The sequence below is a fragment of the Rhamphochromis longiceps genome, linkage group LG4, assembly GCF_057381845.1.
Source record: "Rhamphochromis longiceps isolate RC_006_pf linkage group LG4, R_longiceps_female_GT1.1, whole genome shotgun sequence".
NCBI classification, from domain to species: domain Eukaryota; kingdom Metazoa; phylum Chordata; class Actinopteri; order Cichliformes; family Cichlidae; genus Rhamphochromis; species Rhamphochromis longiceps.
This window is the reverse complement of record NC_140560.1, coordinates 3024948-3045652: the sequence shown is the minus strand read 5'-3', so window position 1 is coordinate 3045652 and position 20705 is coordinate 3024948. Positions and strand designations below refer to the sequence as shown.

General features: G+C 40.8%; 1 protein-coding gene across 3 annotated transcripts; it reads right to left on the bottom strand.

Annotated features, from left to right (window-relative positions):
- Positions 1-2271: 2271 nt before the first annotated feature.
- Positions 2272-19640, bottom strand: LOC146670807 (histone acetyltransferase KAT7-like). 3 transcript variants are annotated; one of them, XM_085402893.1, is made up of 15 exons: positions 19428-19640; positions 17727-17871; positions 16416-16616; positions 13563-13847; positions 13373-13455; positions 13129-13215; positions 11099-11197; positions 10922-11011; positions 9926-10117; positions 8352-8441; positions 7604-7744; positions 7219-7312; positions 6928-7074; positions 5345-5451; positions 2272-5214 (listed from the first exon to the last, which is right to left on the bottom strand). In XM_085402893.1, exons 1-15 carry the CDS (start codon positions 19440-19442, stop codon positions 5116-5118), a joined length of 1875 nt encoding a protein of 624 aa, XP_085259019.1. In that variant the 5' UTR covers positions 19443-19640; the 3' UTR covers positions 2272-5115. The 3 variants fall into 3 exon arrangements, with proteins under 3 accessions (XP_085259019.1, XP_085259017.1, XP_085259018.1); XM_085402891.1 differs by having other exon boundaries at positions 10901-11011; positions 19428-19639; XM_085402892.1 differs by having other exon boundaries at positions 10901-11011; positions 13563-13844; positions 19428-19639.
- Between the last annotated feature and the right edge of the window lie 1065 nt (positions 19641-20705).

Below are 20705 nucleotides of genomic sequence, written 5' to 3'. Positions count from 1 at the left end.
AATAAATTGACATTTTAATTTCAGATGCTCTCCAATGAAACCACCTGTTGGGTAGAACTGGTTTCAGCAGCACTATTCAAACGGAATAAACTCAAACCACAGACCTACATTCTCTTTGTAGCTCTTTAAGTTTTATGATCTGATGTTTGTTGGAATTTTGCAATTTTTTTTAAATTAATTGTATTTTGTGCAGTTTTGTTATTTTTTTCTGCCAATTGTGTTCTTGTGGATGTGGGATATCTTGATTTTCAGTCTCCAGTGTGGACAAAACTCGATCATCTTCTTCAAAGCCGACATGACCGCAGTAGTGCCAGGATTTATTTAGTCAGATTAGACATGCAGTAGATACTTGCTATTGCTGAAATGCCCCTTTAAGCTATCAGTGGCATTGCATATTTAGTTATTTAAACAGGCACGACACTTAGAAATATTCTTTTGTCTATAAGTTCCTTATTAGCTGAGCAAACTGACCGAGCCTAAACAATCCTTAAACCTTTAAGGATGCTGTTCGGGACACAGTCAACACATGAGGCGAAATCTGTTTGTTTCACCATTTGTCTTTATTGAAGAGGAAGGCAAAGAGGAGAAGCAGGTACAAAAGCACAACTGAGCTACACAGCAATGTCACGCTACTTTTGTGTCACTTCTTTGTGTGAGTAGTTTAAATAGGTAGCACTACAACAACAGCTTTCTGGTGACCTATGAAAGGCAAAGGAATGCATCTTTGTTTCTCCAGGGAGTCGTGATAGCATATGGGTGCGTTAGTAACCAGCAAAATGCTCTAAAACTGTCCATCTATAGCTGCCATTGGCACCAGGGGGAGGAATGAAGAGGTGATTGGAAAATAGACACAAGCACAACAACGTCATGACAGGTTTCTTGAAAACAAGGACCCTACACACACGGGTAAATTTGATTTTTTTTCTAAAGTTCAAAACACTCCAGTTATTTACAGATTTAATGGGCTGTATTCAGCATTATAATTAGGTCCATTTTCTGCTCAGGTAAGAAGGAAAAGAGTACACCCTTAATGATGGGATTTCTTCTTGTAAGACTCTTAAATATCAGCATAATGGAGGCCTGAAAAAAGGAACCCATCCTCTATAATATTTTCTCTGATACCAAAGCCTTTTGCTTACCAGTCATCTCAGCCAAAAAAAGACCTCGAGAGCACAAGTATCCCAATCATGTATGGAACACTGTAGCCAGGAGTGTTTGAGGATGCTTTTTATTCATTGGAGATTCATTTAAAGGCAAAAAAAAAAGAGAGGAGAAAACAGTAAGTAAGCGCACTTTGCTGTTAATGCACATGAGTTAAAAAAACAACAACAACCTACCAACAAGTAAATTCAGGCTGCAGCACATTTGTGAGTGATTTATTGAGAGCTCATGCTAAAAGGATAAATGGAGTGTCTGTTAGCACTGTTGCCCTGTGCTGTACGACCCAATGACAGTGCATTTAACCACATTAACCACCGGATAACACAAATATGTATTAATATGTCAAATGCAGATAACCCGTACACAGAAACGATCAGTATATAAAACAGGACAAAAAGACATTGATTTTTTTAAACTAATGAACTTTAAAGGCAACAGTTGTTTCAACACAAGAAGAAATGTAACTTTAAGCCGCAGTCGGGAAAAGAAAATGGCTCAAGTGTGACACAAAAGCTACAGGAAAAAATATAAAAATAAAAAAGATAATGGTTGATTCAATGTGACATTGTTGGCAACACACCTCTAATTTCACAGCCAACTGCTGTCTAAACTTATGCACAATGTTTCTGACTCTTACCAAGTGTTAGACGGCACGATTGAAACCACCCCCGTGTCTGTTTGGTAAAAAACAAACAAAAAACTACTAGTAGTATTTTTACAACTGCTAGCTTGTTTCGCTTTTAGTGCCTGCAGCCACTCAGTGTTTAAATATGTATTTCCTTCAGTTACCTAAACTGAGGATTGTTAGGATGTATGTGAATCCTCTGTTGGACCAAGCAGATGTTTAGTCTGAACAAAAAGGGAATTTCCTGTTTTAAAGTCGGTTATTTGCTCGAGCCAGAACGGCTATTTCCCAGTTTCCAGTCTAAGATAAGCGAACAGCTTCATATTTACCGAACAGACGCGAGAGAGATATCGATCACAGATCAATGTTCACAGATCCACATTTGATAATAACAGCCAGCTACTCCTTTACCAAAACATTAAATGCTGATTAAAATTCTTCAACATGTTGATCCAGATCAATAAATGTAGAGATTGTCAATAGAATTAAAATAATATTTTAATCAATCATATAGAACAAATTAAAAAAATTTAAAGTGCTGCCAACCATGCTTATTGAGCTTACACAACAAGGCTGCCCTTTTCTAACAGCTCACAGCATCAACTATGGTGGTAATAGGTAGTGACAATGTGCACAGTGACATGTTTTGACTCAATCACGTCACTTTTGATAACATGGAATAAATCTCTGAAATGTAAATGACTCATCGCCTTTGTTGGTGGGGAAATGCTCTGGATTGTTCTTCCTGTACTTCCCAGTTTGTAGACACATTCAAAAGCACGTACAATTTTTTTTTAGATTTTTTAAAATATTTGATTCACCAGGAAATCAGTTCCCTAGAAAGGAGAGATTCCTCTACGCTTGTTTACGCTCTATGTAGTTAATGTGGTTTTTTTAAGAATATAAATAGGCTATTTAAAAAAAAAAAATCTATAAAAAACCCCAAAACACTTGCTGGGCAGTAACATCTACATGATTTTCACGTTAATACACACACAAAAACTAAAAAACAACAACAAAAAACCCCAAACACAACAAAACAAGAAGCTTAATGCGCCATTTTAGCTTTTTATACAGTGGTAAAACCTCAGAGGTAGAAAAAGTATGAAAATCATTGAGAACTTTAACAAAACCAAACAAAGCACACAAGAGCTCCCAAACTCTATAAACTGATAAAAAATGAAACTGCAGACACAACTGAGAGAAAAGTCTTAAAACATGAGTTACAAAAACAAACGGAAAACACACAAAAACACACATCGTGGGTAGGTTCCTCCTTGGTGACGGTACAAACGTGGCCCAGTGGCAGCTATAGCTTTTTGCTAACCAAGAGATGGATGAGACGGGGTTAAATGCTGGACACAATGTGAGGCTTTGTTGCATGAGAAGCTCTGTTACTGATCGGCTCTGGGTTCAAACAGCCACAAGGCCGTAAGGTAAAACACCTGACCTAAAACCATATTAGCTTTTCAATACTGCATCTAGTTGATAAAATGGATTAAGTTAAGTTAGATCAAATCACTTTTCACTACTTTTCACCTGTGTATGTGTCAAATATGTGAACACTAATTTACATAGTGTTGTTTGCTCACTGTGGTTTGATACTTTTGGACATTTTCTTTCTTTAGATTTCATCACTCGTCCCAGAGGAATGATCAACCTTATTTCTTCTCCAGTTTGTTTGAAAACTCTCCATTTAATCATGTGGATGGCAGTATTACATGCAAGCCCAGACATGGTCCTGTTTAATCACAACCAGCTGGTCTGTGTCTGCAAAAACACGTTTACACGAGTCAAAGTGTTGCCGACCTGCATTTTGTCTCAATGACAGACTGAAATGCACTGCAGATTTGATACCACATGCCACTGATTGGATTAGCAAGCGGGCCTGGTGCGCCGTGCTAATTAAGTGTCTGGGAGAAGGTGCGCTAACGATGCACGATTACCTTCACTTTGCAGAGAACAAATGAGGTCAAGAAGCTATCAGCGGCCATGCTACGTATACACACGTCAAAAGAACCTAAAGATGAATAGTGGCTGTGGTCAGTGTATAATAAAACCTGTCTGTTCTATTGTGTAAAATGTATAACTGCATTTGTGAAAATGTTAAAGAATTACATAAAACTCAAAGCCCATTTCATCAGAACAATCCAACATTCAATATTGTATTGATTAACATTCTCATGTTATCCCCCACTTTAAAAAATAATTTATAGCAAAAGCTAATCAAAAGCTAATTAGCTAAACTCAACATCAATAGTTTATAGCTAGCTAGTTAGCTTATAAAATACTGTTTAATCAAGAAATATTCATCAGTTTTATTGAATATCTGTGTTATTTTTGCCATTTTTCCCAAAATGCCCATTTTCAGGAAAGTCTTAACCAGCTAACTTTAGTAGTGGTTTTTGCTAGCTTATAAAATACTATACAGGGGAGTGTAGCTATTTTGGCTGCCATGAGATAAGGGTCGTTCTACATCCTGAACAGGGAAATAAATATTTAAAATTGTGACTGAATATCGTTCCTATTTTTCACCATATTATTTTTTAAATGCCCACTTTTGGCCCAAACAAACCAGCTAACTTTAAGCAGCTGTTGTTGCTAGCTTTAGCATAGCGCATGTAATACGCAAAAAATGAAAAGACAGCGACAACCCCGGTGTTGCTTTGTCGTAAAAATGTCTACCCCTATCAAAAGAGTAATAAAACAAGATTTGAATCATTAATTAATTATTTAACTTGTCAGCATCCCGCCACAAATAAAGCAAATTTATATTTCCTTTTTATAAATGTGTTAAGTACTGTATTGGATGTTGTATGTTAGGACCTGTTCTGTAATCTGTCTTTATTTCACTGCTTATTGCTCGAGATACATCTAAATGTAGTTTTCCCGCTCACAGAAATTAAACATTGCTTTTCATTAGCCCTCTTCCTTTACATATTTTATTTATGTAGCTTTCCTTTCAAAAGGACGTCGTTTCTGATCGCTTGCTATTAAACACCTGGCAACTCAGGGTTTTTACTAACACACAGTTAAGTGTCTGAGAAGTCATTCCCAGACTCATATGGATTTTCCTTATTTTTCTAATTCAAATTTTAGGGAAATCTCCAAACAATTCTTTTAACAGGAATCCTACCTGTGGACTAACGTTGTGGTTACTTGAACCCAGAGTAGCAACTGTCCATGTCTGTGACTGCGCTGTAGCTGCTGAAAGCGTTTCGTACAATAGTGAGTGAGGGTTTAGACTCAGCGTCTGTGAGCATGCCCGTGTACAGAGGAGGATCTGTGCGTGACTGTGTGTTTTTGGAGTGTGTGTATTGGTAGCTCCTCTACGTCCCTTTGGGTGGGGTCCATTTTAAGGCTGTGGGGTCAATGGTCTTGCTGTTACCACGTTTGGTCTCCTTGGCCTTCCAGTCATCAATAAGGTCCTTTAAAGGAAGAAGGAAACACCCCGCAAAGGAACCCTGGTTATTAGAATCATAAACAACAACCAGCTGCTAATTGGGAGAGAGTGGCTAATCTACTAAACAGAGACAACGGCATGGCTGTGTTTCATACCTGTCTCTTTAAAACCAGGTGCTTCCCCTTCCAATATTTAAGCATCTGGAGGGACTGCAGTGTGCTGACTATATCCACCGGGTTCACTGCAGTTTCCTGGCTGATCTCTGTGAACATAAAAGTGAGAGAAACTGAGGATGAATCATCAGCAGCTTTCAAATCATTTCCCTGCATTCATTACACCCATAAAAAACATCTTTAAAAAATTCATATTTAAAAGTTTTTTTTCATTAAAATATTCCCTTCAGGTCTTCAGAAAGCTCAGATGTAACTTTACTATCTGTGGCACAGGGACACACAGAGCAGCAGAGTGGGGTGACTGAGAAGAGTCACTGTCATCACTCTGTGCGAGCTGGAGACATTTTCCTAGATTCAAAATAACAAGAAGACATTCTGAGTTCAAAAGAAAAAATACAAATAAAAGAGGACAAAAAGATGCTCAGAAGTGAAGGAACAGAGTGTTATCACTGAACCATTCACTGTTTAGTCACATTCTTCTTTATTCCGCGTGTCAAACAGATTGCACTGAAGGACGCTCGCGGTGAAGTCGTCATTTATGAAAAGTAACTCCTATCAAATACTGGCGTGTCAGTGCTTCCAACCTCCAATTAGATACACCTATGGTAGCTAGCATTTTCAAGATCCTACGTCACGTCCTTCTCAACTTTTTGCATTGACAACAGTTTCATAAAAACTTGACCTCTGACCCCTGACCTTGAGGATGAGGTCACTGAGATTCAAAGCCGTCTGAGATTTTTAGGGATACACCTAAGATATCGAACATCGTTCTCGAGTTACTGCATTCACAAACTTGGGTGTCTGTGAATATAAAACCCCACCAGCCTGTTACAGCAGAGGGGTAACAACGAAACACAATATTGGATATTGAAGTGAAATTATTGAAAACTTTAGAATACACAACGTGATGATTATAGTGCTGTTAAATGATGATGTCAATCCCATCAAATGCAAAGGATGCATAAGCACCATGAAACAATACAAGTGTAAGCAAGTAAACAGAGGTGTGAATAACTTCAAATATTCCAAAATCCTCCATATAAAGAAGGAAATACAAGCAGCATGTGAGCTGGACTGCAACATGAAGACAAGGAAAATGAATGTGTCGTGTGTTTGAGGCCAGTGTCACTCAAAGCACTGCTGTGCTTTAATGCCTTACACAGATGTGAGCGTGTGGCTGCACTGTTTGTTTTTAATCACAGAAGCAGAAACGAGCAGCGCAAACAAACGCGATGCACCATGGGAGCAGGGCGTTCCTCGCTTCCTCCGAGTCACCGCTTCTTTGGCAGAAAACCACAGGGGAAGCCTCGCGTGCGCCCGCCTTCATTTATCACCAGTACATTGACTCGATATGGCTGCAGTGCTCTCTGACCCATTCACAAAAGTGGCCACGCTTGAATGTGTGCATACACACACACACACACACACACACACACGGTCTCAGGAGCTGTTCTTGTGTCTTACACTGTATTTTATAAGCTTTTTGACCAGCAGCCATAGTCAAACAGAATCAACTAGAAGTCAGATATTTGTCTTTCTCCATCCAGCATTTTGAACTTTCTGACCTTTGATGGAAATCTCCTTGCCCTGAAAGTTGTTCAGGTAGCGCAGCAGCACCTCCTTCCAGTAACTTCGGTAGCTGATTAGTCCCAGGTCCGACAGGGGCCGCTCAGGTGAGCCCACCTTCTCCTCTACTTTGGACAACAGGTAACCTGGCAGGACAAACCGAGAGAGCAGTGCTTTGGATGGCTACACTTAGGAGCGACCTGAAGCTCCTACACCTGCTGTTACTGTGTAGCGCTGTGCAGAATCTCTGGCCAGTGTGTGAGCTCGTTTACATTTAAGTGGGTACTCACTGAAGTCTATGAGCATCTTGCCGTAACCCTGCCTCATGTACTGCGGCATGGTGAGGATGCAGGATACGTTGTAGTTCAGGAAGGAGTTTTTCTCCTATGGGAGGAGAATGAACGCATGAAGGTAACAGGCTGAATCAAAGCTCATAGCAGGACTATGGAGGCTGCAGCAGTATGAAAATGCATTATCTCTGATCTGATTGCTTTGGCCCAACATCACAGAGCAGCTGACATTACAACCTGTGTGAAACTTCATCAGAAACACGGTTTTAAATTCAGCTCGCACTTCTTAAGACATTTGTGATTTGTTGTAGTCATTCTCTGCAAACTCTGTTAACACTCCCTATTTTCAAGAAGAGTTCAGTCATGTAAAATACTCTGGAGTTACCTTGGAGAAGTATCCGACAAGGTGGCACCCTGTGTTGTCAGCTTCAGTCATAACATAGAAAAGGAACGGTTCCACATCATAATACAGAGTCTTGTGGTCCAGGAAGAGTTTCGCCAGCAGACACAGATTCTGACAGTAAATCTGCAGAAAGCACAACGTGAAGAAGTCGCACAGCAAAAGTGTGTGAAGTTTTAGCCAGTCAAACAATCCTGCACTGACTTTCGTGACTTCACGTTACCCATCAGGTATAAATACATTAAGAGTCTTCCACACCTCAGCCACACAGCCTGCCTTCCTCCACAGGGAGGAAATACTTGTTAAGGCCTTTCTGTCACACCGGATGTGTAAATGTGCAAATGTTTGGTGTGTTAAAAAAATCTATCGCAGCCGTTCACCTCGACTGCGCTTTTTTGCAGGTAATTATTTGGATGGATTCATTGGATGAACCCAGAATCTCAGTTTCTTCCTTTGAATCATCAGGATTCGCTCATTAGACATTTTCTGTGTTACGAATTCTAAATTCTGTTGGTTTCCCCCTCACAGTGCACTCGGTGTGTAACGGCCTTTAGATTTGAAATATTAAGATCTTGTTAACAAATTTAGCCTAAAGTTCAAGTACATTAAATCGAAATGTAACTGCCATTATCACTGCCTGCAGACTTGCTGTGAGGTTTAGATAGAATATTTGGCAGAGCAAGTTTAGAGGTCAGTATTTGGTGGGAAAATCCTCCCACTGAGACTCTCTCACCTTATTCTTCTTTCCATCCACCTCAAAGACAGAGATGTTCCCCTTCCTGTAAATCTCGTCACCTGGAGGGTGTTTCCACACACACTTGGCCTTAACAAAAAAGACAAACGTGAAGAAATCGAGACAAAAAGTAACTTTTGTTCAGATCTTCAACTGGTGCAAAATTCTAAAAATACACTAAAAATAATAAATAAAAAATAATTTAAAAAAGTATTTTTTCAGTGTTTGCCAATTGTTTTTTTAATTTTATCTTTTGTGTTTATTTCAGTTGTAGCTGCTCTGTCCCCCCCCCATATTCAGGCTTTAATATTTAATCACTAACACTGCCCTGCTGTGGCTGTGCAGTTCATCTGTCTGACAGTCAGGCTCCAAACACCTGACTTCAGCCAAGCACCCAGTTTGGAAAAATGTTCTCGTCAGCCTTGTCACTTAAATACAGAAAAAGTCTGAACGTCTCAGAAAGGCCAAAGTTACACACTTTATCTAAACGGTGTAGGAATAATATTATAGAGCACCTGAGGCACTGAGACAGTCTAAGACAATAGCCCAGGCTCACTTTGATACCTCTGTGTCACTGACTGGCACCTTATACTTTCTAATCAATCAGATACTTTGACTGAGATAAACTGAAGCTCAACACTTTGAGGAATCATTTGCATATTTCCCCCGTTTACTGATTACAGAATTAAAGCATAAAAACAACTTTAAGTATGACAGGAGAAGCCAAACTGCAGTGCACAAAAACAGCGGGACCTACAGCACCGTGCCAAATCTCAGACCACCTCATGTCTTTGTAATTTGCAGGAAAATTGGAAATGGGTGCAGGAATTTAAAGCAGTATCTGCCAACATACACGTGTACAGTATGCAAGACAAAATCAGAGTTTGTGCAGTTTTTACAAACTTGGCATTTTATTACTCGACTTTTCTTCACGTAGTCTTCAGCAATAGTTCTCCAGGCTTCTTAAAGGACATGCAAAAGTCCTCTTTAGATGTCGGCTGCCTTTTGTTCTGTTCTCTTGCTTCAGTAACACTGAAGTCCAGCCTCTGGACAGGACCAGCCCACGAGTGATCAGGTATGTTTTTACTGCTTTGGCAGTGTGTTTAAGAACATCTAAAGCTGTTGGCTGAGAAATGAAGACCTGGACTGAAAAGCAATGAAAAAGCAAAGACTGAACAATATTCTGAAAGCCCGGAGAATTACTGCTTAAAACCAGTTTTTAAAAAATGAGCCAATGTTTGTGATAACAAAGTCAGTGTATGAGCCACACATCCCTGAGCCAACAGCTCAGCCTGCTTCAAACACTAGCAGTGTTGAATGCGTAGTCCTAACATGGTCCATCTCAGTCATGCTGTTCTGCCTTTCAGCACAGAAGCCCCACCCACCTGCTGTTGAAACCTTGTGTTTGTGAGTGATAGCCAATCAGTGGAGAGTTGGGGAAGAAGTTATCAAGCTACTGTAGGCGACTCCAACAATGCTAATCTGGTAAGAGTCTGCTGCGATCTATCTTATCTTAATGTAATGATGATAATAATAATAACAATGATGATAATGATGATAGTGGTGAGCCTCACCATGTGCCTGCGTAGAATGGTCTGACTCTTCATGTACTTGAGGCAGAACTCGCACATGTAAAGCCTCCCCAGGCGGGCGTACTCCTCTGGGTATGGAGAGTGGTACCAGGTGTCCAGCTCGTAACGTCCAAACACAATGGTCTTTATCATGTTGCTGCCCTCCGACACCTGGCCAGCCAGACGGAGCTTCTCCTGCACAACCAGGACAGGAAGGGACAGGAAGACAAGGTACAGAGAGGACAAGAAGACAGGGCAGGCGTGCAGAGAAAGAGAGAAAAACAAATCTCAATTATTTGTCGAAGAGGATCGGGCGAATCAAAGGTCACGCTCAGGGAAACCTCAGTGGAGGAAAAACAAAAGAAAACGATGCAGGAAGAAAATTTAAAGGAAGAACTAAAAAGAAAAGAATTTGAATAAAAAAGGTATGAAGCAAATTCTTTAGAAAATACTTGAGTGTAAATGTTGTTCATGAGGAAGTGAATCAACAAACAAGCTACTGTTAATATAATATAAAAAACATAGTCAGCAAGAAAAATGATCAGATAACTGTTAAAGTTGCAAGCAAAGAGTAAAAACACGCATATGTGATGTCAATTCTAACTTAGATGCTTTCAAGATGACTTTGTTTTGAAATTGAAAAGCTAGTCATTCATTTACCTCTGTAAAGAAATGTATCGCCAGAGCAACGCAGTTAAAAGACCAAAATACTTCCAAAATCCTATGTGATAGTTCAAGTATGTCTGTTTGAGAATAACGATGCTTGAATGGGCCACAAAGTGACAGAACAGAAGGGGAAAAACCCAACACGGAATGACAGGAAGTGATTTCCCAAACTACCAAAAATATCTCAGACGCCTCCTGCAGCTGCAGGGGAGGGTCTGCAGACTGCAACAGAGAAGAAGAGCGATAAGGCCAAAAATAAAGGGAAGAAGACAAAGTGCAAGGGGGGAGATGAAGATGAGTTTTCTCTCTTACAAGGTCGTCCGAGGCACGTGCCTGCGCTTTCCTGAACAGCTCGAGGTCATAGTCACTGGTGATGTTCTCCAGCAGAGGCTCGCGGCTCGTTCCGTGGCTCTGACGGTGCTCCTGGTGGTGAGCGGGGACCAGAGAAGACGGTACAATCAAATGATATGTGATATATTACACACACTGACTCTTATCTAATCCACTTACCATGTACTTTTCCTTCTGCTCCTTATTGAGGCCAGTGTTCCTCTTCCTCCTCAGCTCTGTCACCTTCTCTTTGTAGCGCAGCTGACGCTCTGTAGGGGCCTGAGAGGACACAAAACACACTTATATATACACTCACACAAAGGTGATGCTCATAATAAACATGCCCCAACTTTTAAATAATAAACTCACAGAATGTCTATGAGTCAAAAGCTCAGAAGTCATCGATATAAAAAAGAATATTGTCCTCATAAATAAACACTGATTTGTGTGTAATTATGTCTTCTGACAAACTGATGCTTTCTCATGAACTTAAAATGAATCCCTTAAAAATACGCAGGAGCAGTGGTCGTGTTCATGGTCGACCACCATGTTGGCCCGCCCTTTTGAATGCAGCCAAAAACATAATCACACTTTCCCTCCGATAAACAGTTTGCTTATGGTATGAGAGTTTATTCACTGACATAATAACGAGATAATAAAATGTTATTTCCACAGACTAAAATGAGCTAACAGCAGCTAACAGAGGCAAAAACAACAGTGCTTACTGACAAAAATGTTTAGGATATCAACACCACCAGCTCATCGACTTGCTTTCATAAGGTTTACAGCCATGGACACCCGGCACACTGACTCGTGAAGCAAACAGCATTTAACATGTGGAGTAAAATGAACGGTGGGCAGGTCTTTGTCCTGCAGAGACCACCGTAGCTAGAACTATATACTAAAACTGGGAGGCGTAAGAAAACAGAATTCAGTTGACTGCAATCTGCAACCTCCTGACATCTGCTGGTGAGATTTTACACACTGTAACTTTAAAGGGCGAGAAGCTTAACTGCTTCTTTCAGATAATGAACTAAGTGGCTGCACCAAGGTGCAGCGTGAGACAAATAAGTGCTATTTGGAAATGTTAATCACGCACAGTTCCACTAGTAGACTCCATGAATATAATAAAAGGATTTAAATAACATAATAAGACCCTAAAATGGACACTTTATCGCTTTCTGAACACAAAACTTTCTAAAAATCTCATTTTTTTTCTCATCTGCACTGACGTCCCACAGGATGTATAACCGACCTGGCATTATGCTGGCTGCATGTAACCGCGTTTGGCTGATCAGCCTTCAGCCAGGAGAAATAACGACATATTGTTAACCATGTGATCTAATATGCAAACAGTAGTTTAGCCCTTTAAAAACCCATTCATTGGGTCATATCTCAAGTTCAGTCTAAAGTACCAGATAAATGATTATAAGTCATTCATTACATTAAATAAGTGTAATTAATCTGATGTGTAGTAACTAACTTCAAAAACAGCTCCTCAATATAAATGATCATTCAACACTTCACATATCATCCAAGCACAATCAATAATTATATTATAATTATCTAAAATTATAATTTTACAAATGTGTTCCAGAAACCAAACAGTTTTCACAGAGCAGAGACAAATACAAATAACCGGGAAGGTAAAACAAACGTATGTGCTTAAAGTATAAATCCTTAACCAAGTGTCTTTATTAATGCAGCGGTCATAAACATAACCAGGGAAATGTCATTTGGCCTTCCGTGCGTCCACAGAGAGGAGGTAACCAAGTGTAAGCGTAATCATTCGTTAGTGCATGTGACCTGGGTTTACTCAGGATCAGAGGGAAGCCAGTGCAGAGAATAAACAAGCGTAACAGATCAGTCACATTGCTGCTACTCTTACAGATACAGTCAGGCAGCGAGGGGTCCTACCAGTTACCAGCAGCAGCTCTTCATCACTTTGCCTCTGACCCTGCTATTCTGACAAATCGCAGCATGATGGGAGGTGTTGCTGCTTTAAGAGTGATGTTGTGCTGTCTTGTGGGTGGGTGAGGGGGGATTCCCTCCCATACACACAGACAGCATTGTGTAACAATCCACTGCATCTAAATTCTTAGGCTGAGTTCAGCTGACAAAGGGAATTACTTAACAGAAGCATGTGCACGAACTGGTGGACTTGTTTATGTTTTATTTGTTTACTTGCGTGCGTGCCGTCCACGCGTTACCTGGTTTCTCGTGGAGTGTCTGTTCTCGTCCTGACGGTGCGACAGCGTCCTTTCCTCGGCCTGTTTGTCGCGCGTCGAAGTCTTGCCCTGACAAAACATCAACACCGTCTGCCACCAAAATCTCACAACTGACCCCGCAGCAGGAACATCACAGCACGTAGCATCATAGTTTCACACTCACTTCTTATCCTGAATTCCCCGTTGATGTATCGTCATGTTTATTTGTGTTTGTGTGTGCGTGTACCTTGCATTCATCGGCAGAAAGGTTGTGGTAGAGAGGGCATCCTGATATGGAGAAATGTCTCTCGTGCCTCCCTGTGAGATGACCTGAGAGAGACCGAAGGAAGAAGTGGAAGGGGTGGAATGGGAAGAGGATGAGGAGATGCTCTGAAGAGGAAGCGATGCTGTGAAGTATGTGTCAGTCTGTCACTCACCCAGCGAGTTGCAGCCAGGTGTGGGACACTTCATGTTGAAGTTGTAGCTCTCGTGGAAACGCCGTCGTTTGGGCCGGTGGGAAAGGTCGTGGGCGGCGGCCTCTTTGAGCGACAGCTCTTTGGCTAACCTCTCGTCTTCCTCTTGTGAAACTACAATGTCGTTGCTAGAAGACACGAGGTCATTGCTCGGGCTGGAAACTTCAATGTCCGACTCTGATGACGGGGCGTTGCCTGTTGGTGTGCGAGGAGGGGTCTCGTCACGATCCGCCCCTTGTTTGATGTCTACTGAATGTGACAACGAAGACATGTCAAATGTCAAACAGACATTCTTACAAAAGTCCCATCATTTTTGCGTGCCACCAACTTTCAACTGTCTTATATCTCATGGGAGGCCTCTGTTAACTTTTGTCACCACATACACAGCTAGCTAACACCCTGCGACGACGAAGAAAAATCTAATATCAAGGAACATATTAGTGCACCAGTGTCTGAGCTCACAGACCCCAGCGGCTCAATTGAAGCAGGCACATCAACACTTTTCTTTTTCTGTTTTTCACTCATGTAGGGCGAGTCAACATGTCAGTCCAACTCTGTGTCTACAGAGCGGACGCAGTAGAAGTAGCATGAAAGCACCAGCAGCAGCTCAAGTGATTTCTGTCCAGTGAGACGGCGAGACGGTGCTTAGGCAAAGGGTTAAATGATATGCTAGCTACATGTTGGAAACACTCAGAACTTAACACACAGTCACTACAGTAAATGGTAAATGGCCTGTATTTGTATAGCACTTTTACTAGTCCCAAAGCGCTTTACATATCCAGTCATCCACCCATTCACACACACATCCACACACTGGTGATGGCAGCTACATTGTAGCCACAGCCACCCTGGGGCGCACTGACAGAGGCGAGGCTGCCGGACACTGGCGCCACCGGGCCCTCTGACCACCACCAGTAGGCAACGGGTGAAGTGTCTTGCCCAAGGACACAACGACCGAGACTGTCCAAGCTCGAACCGGCAACCTTCCGATTACAAGGCGAACTCCCAACTCTTGAGCCACGATTCTGTTTTCATGGATGCCTGGATGTTAAACTTAATTGTTACACCTGGTAAAGCAGCAACGCTGATCATTTTATTAAAGATGAAAGAATTTAGACAGTTTTTTACTCTCAGTGATGACGCAGAGTTTGTTTGTGGGACCTGAACAGACGGAGTTTAGGACCCAGACAACCGGTCACAGCAGATGGCCCCGCCCCTCCCTGAGCCTGGTTCTGTCGGAGGTTTCTTCCTGTTAAAAGGGAGTTTTTCCTTCCCACTGTCACCAAAGTGCTTGCTCATAGGGGGTCATATGATTGTTGAGCTTTTCTCTGTATGTATGAAGCGCCTTGAGGCGACTTTTGTTGTGATTTGGCGCTATATAAATAAAATTGAATTGAATTGAATAGATTACTCCACGAGGCTCCAGACTACGATAGCTGTAATTCTCCGACAATCCATCAAGCGGTGCGGCTTCGTACCTTACCAAAGTCGTACTAAAACATTTTTGACAGATGTTTGAGTGCCGTGTAGCACATGAAATCGGTTCATGGTCAGTAAGCACAATCAGAATTCATATATGAGGCGCACTGTCGATTTTTGGAGAAAATTAAAGGCTTTTAAGTGCACCGGAAAATACAATATACAGAAGAAACGAATGCATCACGATATATATAGTTAAAGCACAGGCTTCAAATTATACGGCGATATGGATTTTAGGCCATATCACCCAGCCCTAATTTCAGCATACTTTATTAATCCCTAAGGAAATTATGTGTTATAATTTACAATCATAGCATTATACAATCAAAATTTAAGCTCATATATCAAATAGCTTTTAATTTTTTATGCTTCACTGGTTTTTCTTCATCACAGTGAATCAGAATTTGTCATTTCAAACGGATACAAAAAATGTCCAGCCCTCCTGCAATGTCCCATATTTGAGCAAATATTAATAAAAACTTCAAGTTGCAAAAAAACAATTTGTGATGATTTCTATATAGTTCAGTTTTCTATGTAGCTCAGTTACACAATACTGTAAGATAAAGCATGTGGGATACGTTTTAACATAAAACTCCCTGATTTCATTCAACTTTCATGTTGGATTGAGCAAATACAACAAATTGTACCAGTAGAACAACGTGCTGGAGTTTCTAGATGGTGCTCTGATTATAACACAGAAAAAAACCGAGTTAAATATATCTATATTTTTTCATTTTTAAGACCTGGGTCACTAAATCATCCATTTTAAGAACATTTTCTGCTCCACCACCACTGATTTGCACGTTTGAATGTGCAGTATATAACAATTGATAAATGAAGCTAAAACGAACAGCCTAATAACCTTCTGCAAACCAAACCTTTCTACAGGTACAATAAAGTAACCCGAACCTGCAGATGATCATATCCTGCATCCGCTGAAGTTAGATAACAGTTCCTGGTGTCTATGAAGTAATTCATTCATCTCAGTGACAAAACACAAGCCCAGGATATCTACTGATAGCAGGAACACACCGTGATCACAGACAAGCCTCGTGACATCAGCTGAATGGCATCACGATGTCAGATGGACTCCGCTGCACATTCATGTTCTTCTTTCTTTTCTTTTGCCCTCTTGCTTTTCTAACACTCTCGTTCTCCACCTGTCCTGTTTCTTTCTCTCCCTGAACCCCTCCTTCCCGTTTTTTCCTCACTGCAAATTCATCCTCTAACTAAAGTGGAGCTTGGCAATGACCAAGCTCAACTTTTAATAAGAAAAAATGTTTAAAGCATGTTTAGAGCATTTGACAGTTCTGAATTCTAGTACTGTACCAATCTTACCGTGAGCCTCTGTGTCAGAGCCGGACGACCTGCTCTGCCGTAGTGGGTATTTTTTGGCTGTGGTGTTTGCCGCCCCCTGCTGGCTGCGTGTGACCCTGCGCCCAGAGGAGAAGACTGATGCTGCAACAGCTGTCGGCGCTGACTCTACGGCTGAGTCCAGAGCTTCATCAGAACCCACAGTTACAGGAGAGCTGCAGTTATCTACAGAAGAGAGGGGAAGTCAGTCAAACGTGTTTTATTTACTGCAGTAAAATAACTTAAGAGGCCTTTCAGGGGATTACTCAACCAACTCATTAATCAACAGAAGAGTAATCACCAGTTACTTTATAATGTACTTTTCAAGCATTAAAATGAAAGGTTCTGCCAAACCATGAAAAAATTATCAGCATATGAAATCTGCTGCTGTTGGAGCCCTGAGTGGACTCTGCTCCTCTTCCAAGAAGGAACTTGACTGAAATGCCCGATTTCGTTAACTGTGCAAGTAGTTTGTCAGTAACTGAATCCAAACGAAAAAGTTAAAAGAAAAGAAAAGATGCAAACGGCCTCAGTGGCTATGAAGAGACTGATCCCATCACAAAACAGAAGCAGTGAACCTTTGAATCCACTTTGTTTTTGCAGATAAATAGCCTCTTTGCTGTTTCTGTCTGTCTGTGTGTGTGTGTGTGTGTGTGTGTGTGTGTGTGTGTGTGTGTGTGTGTGGGGGGGGGGGGGGGGGGGGGGGAGACGACGACAAGGAAGGAGTAGCCAACTCTCCTTGACAAAAAGCAGAGGAAACAGTGTCAGTCTCTGTTTTAAATCTCCTCTGATAGCCAGAGCAAAACGAGGTCACCCAGGGGTGGGGGTGGGAGTGTGTGTGTGTGTGTGTGTGTGTGTGTGTGTGTGTGTGTGTGTGTGTGTGTGTGTGTGTGTGTGTGTGTGTGTGTGTGTGTGTGAGAGACATGAGGGAGATCAGTCTGTCTAAAGCCATTCATCCTCTATGGCTGCCCATATACAATAGCTATGTCTAAACCAGTGTAGTGAGGAGGCTGGACTCTGAATGAATGCATCTTTAATTTATATTACTTATAGAGACAGAATTACACAGCATGTAGGCATGCTTGGATTCTTATGCTTCCAGAACACCCAAAAGCTACACAGTAACCTAAACAATGTGAAAAGGATAGATGTACACCTTTATGTCAACAAGTTATGTTTTTTCCATTTCATGCAATTTTTATTTTGGTCAGTTTTTTTGTGCAAACCTTTGGCTCAAAATTTGACTGAAGTGATCTCTCTTCTAATTTGTATTTCTGTCCAAATGTGAATGTTTACCTTGTGAACTTCGGCTGAGTCGCAGAGACGCGCGAGTCAGGCGTGTGCTGCTGCGTCTGTGCACAATCTCAGCAGCTTCAGCATGCTCGACATCAGCGGAGAAGTCCGAGTCCTCCGTCCCGTCCGAGCTGCTGCCAGCGGTCCTCTGGGAAAGCAGCAGTTAGAAGTTAGAAGCAATCTGTTAGAAGCAACAACTATGGACGACCAACACAACCGCGTGTGACAAAGTTACTTTTTTTCCCTCTTTACCAGAGGATAATCCAACAAAGATCCCATTCTGGGGGGAGGAGCGTCACCCCCTTCAAATCTCCTCCGGCACTTCACCCCCTCTTCCCACCAAGGACTTGTAAATACTTCAGATAAGCCTAATACCAGTATCACCACGGGAGGTCCGGACAGCTAATCTATTGTACCAAGCACAACCTATAACAACTGGGTTTGTTTAGAAGTCCAGCACCTAACGATTCAGGATAATTTGTTCAAATCAGCACACCTCCAGGTTAGCTAATAAGCATAATGAATGTAATGTTGTTTTATTCTGACGATTCACACTAGACTAATTAAGCAGTGAGGGCTGTCAATCACTGCACAAACTGATCCCTGTCATCTCGGTCTAGCCTAAAAAATAAAACAAACACAAAAAGTATGAAAACAGGATCAAACAATGTGCACATTTCTCTGTTTAATTCATTACAAACATTATTATTGTCACAGTATTTATTTAGTTACTTTTCTAATCTGTCCTTACTTATGTTAAATGAAATGTAGAAACAGTGACTACTTTGTTACATTCACTTCCCATTCTTTTCTCATTGTTTTGCTAACTATTTATGAAAACAAATGAACAGTTACAGACTTTGATAAAAATGGAGAGGTAGATCCAGGCCAATGTGGTTATCCTGCTTTATGGACGTTAGCGTAACAGCAATAAAATAATAGTAATAACATGTTATTAGGCTAACTAATTGTCTTTTAATATTAATGTAAATTTATAACAATGTAAGTTACTTTTTAAAATCCACACAGCCAAAAAGAAACCCAAAGATCAAACACAACATCAGTACAGCACGGGCTATTACCGCAAACTATGTTTGACAACTTCATAACAAGATGCTGCGCGCACAATTTACATACGACCAATTAAATTAAAAAGGAGGCGGGCGTTAGAGAATGCGAACCAATGAACGCGACGCTTGTCAGGCGTCCGTCCAATCACAGCTGTTGTTTTGGTGCGGGCGCCCGTTCCTCCTCGCACCCCAAGAACTGCCTATTGCTTTTTCATCAGTAAGCTAAAGCTGCTGCTGTTACCTACGTTAAAGTGTGCTCGGGATTCCCACTGTACTAAGCAGCCGTTACAAATTTGAACAAAGTTACCAGCATGTTTAAAACTCTTATTTGGGTACTAGAAAGAAGCGACGGTTCAAAAACAACAACATATTCTTGCAACTCAGCAATATGAGCCTGAGCTAGCTTAGCCATATAGCAACCGCAGATCGACAGCTCACTTATGCGATTCTATAAGCACTGATATTCTATGAATGCTACAAGCCGTTCACTTTGTCTTGTAGGAACGTTTTTTAGCTTGCAGCCCCCTTAAGTTTGTTTCCCACACAGTTTGTTTGCTTTTACCTCTATGTCGGCTAACATTAGCTATGACGTTATGTTGTTGTTTATCTGCATTAACGGTTGAGTCTGCCTCACCTTTCTCCGGGGCATTTTTCAAAGATCTGCCGTAACGCCTCTGGCGGATTATTATCCCGTGCTGTGGCAATTTATGGCAGCCTTTTGAAACTGTAACAACGAAAAAATAACCACCAGCTGACATGAGCCAACCCAGCTGGAAAAAAAGCGCATAAAATTCTCCGCACTTCCTAGTGAGGACAGCGCAAACTCGCTCTTTTTGGGCGGTACAGTGACAAAATGACTCCGGGGAGAAACATACACCGTCAAATCACGTTACTATGGTGCATTAAGATTTTTGCAGCCATATTTGAATGCGCTCAATTGGGTATTTGGGATTGCTTTAAACTGTACAGCATCGTAAAAAGTAATAGTCATAATAAAAGCAATAAATAAATAAATGTAAAACAATTAGCCGTTTAAAGTAATGGCTGCGCTAGTCACAACTAATAACGTTCTTATAGACGTGGACCACTAAACGCACCAAAACACGTTGCGTCTTTAAACCAAATTTGTATTGTTGCTATGAATCTTTTAACTGGAGGAAGTCTTCAAAACGGCAGACAACACAATTACACATGTACTTAAAAAAAGTGATTTAAGTTTAAAATTTAACACCATAACCTCCTAAGATGTGATGAGTCATTTTTAAAGCGAATTGCCCCTCATTTATTATCATTGATTTTCATTTTTTAATCATTCAAAATCACTTTTTGTTTTAAAATTAAATTATTATTATTTTATTTAGCTACATGACAGACTGGACACGTGACCGAATGTTTCCGTGTGTGCGTGTGTGTGTTTTAAACTTTACGTACGTTGGTAAATAGACTTCGGTGAACAGGGTTTACACAAGGGTTAAATCTAAACTTTAAAATTTACATGTTTTTCAAGTATCTTTATAACTCTTTGATATTGTAACCAATCCGGTCCTTTTTGTCCACTTAAAATATGTTTACAGAACTATTGTGATATTGTTTGTAATATTTGCTGTCCTCTTGGGCAGATTAACCTTAAAAAAACATTTTTAATGCCAACAAGATTTTCTTAACTGGATAAATAAAGGATATATAAAAGTCACTGCCAAAAACTGATTGCAGCTTCTGCCTTGTTACAATAATGTTGTTTGTGGCTCAAGATGACTTGATATCAGTCATGGCGGATACATTTGACATATGTTTCACATATTATAGACCAACAAGTTATATATCAGTTTTGGCAAATACCAAAAATCAGTTTTTGGCACAAACACCGGAAATTAGGCTTTATTTTGAAATTATGTCACACGTTTTATTACAA

Coding starts and splice junctions, on each gene's coding strand:
- LOC146670807 (XM_085402891.1), bottom strand. Junction 13,848..16,415: donor CTCTGACACAGAGGCTCACG/GTAAGATTGGTA, acceptor TGTCACATTCAG/TAGACATCAAACAAGGGGCG. Junction 5,452..6,927: donor CAAGGAGATTTCCATCAAAG/GTCAGAAAGTTC, acceptor TTATGTTCACAG/AGATCAGCCAGGAAACTGCA.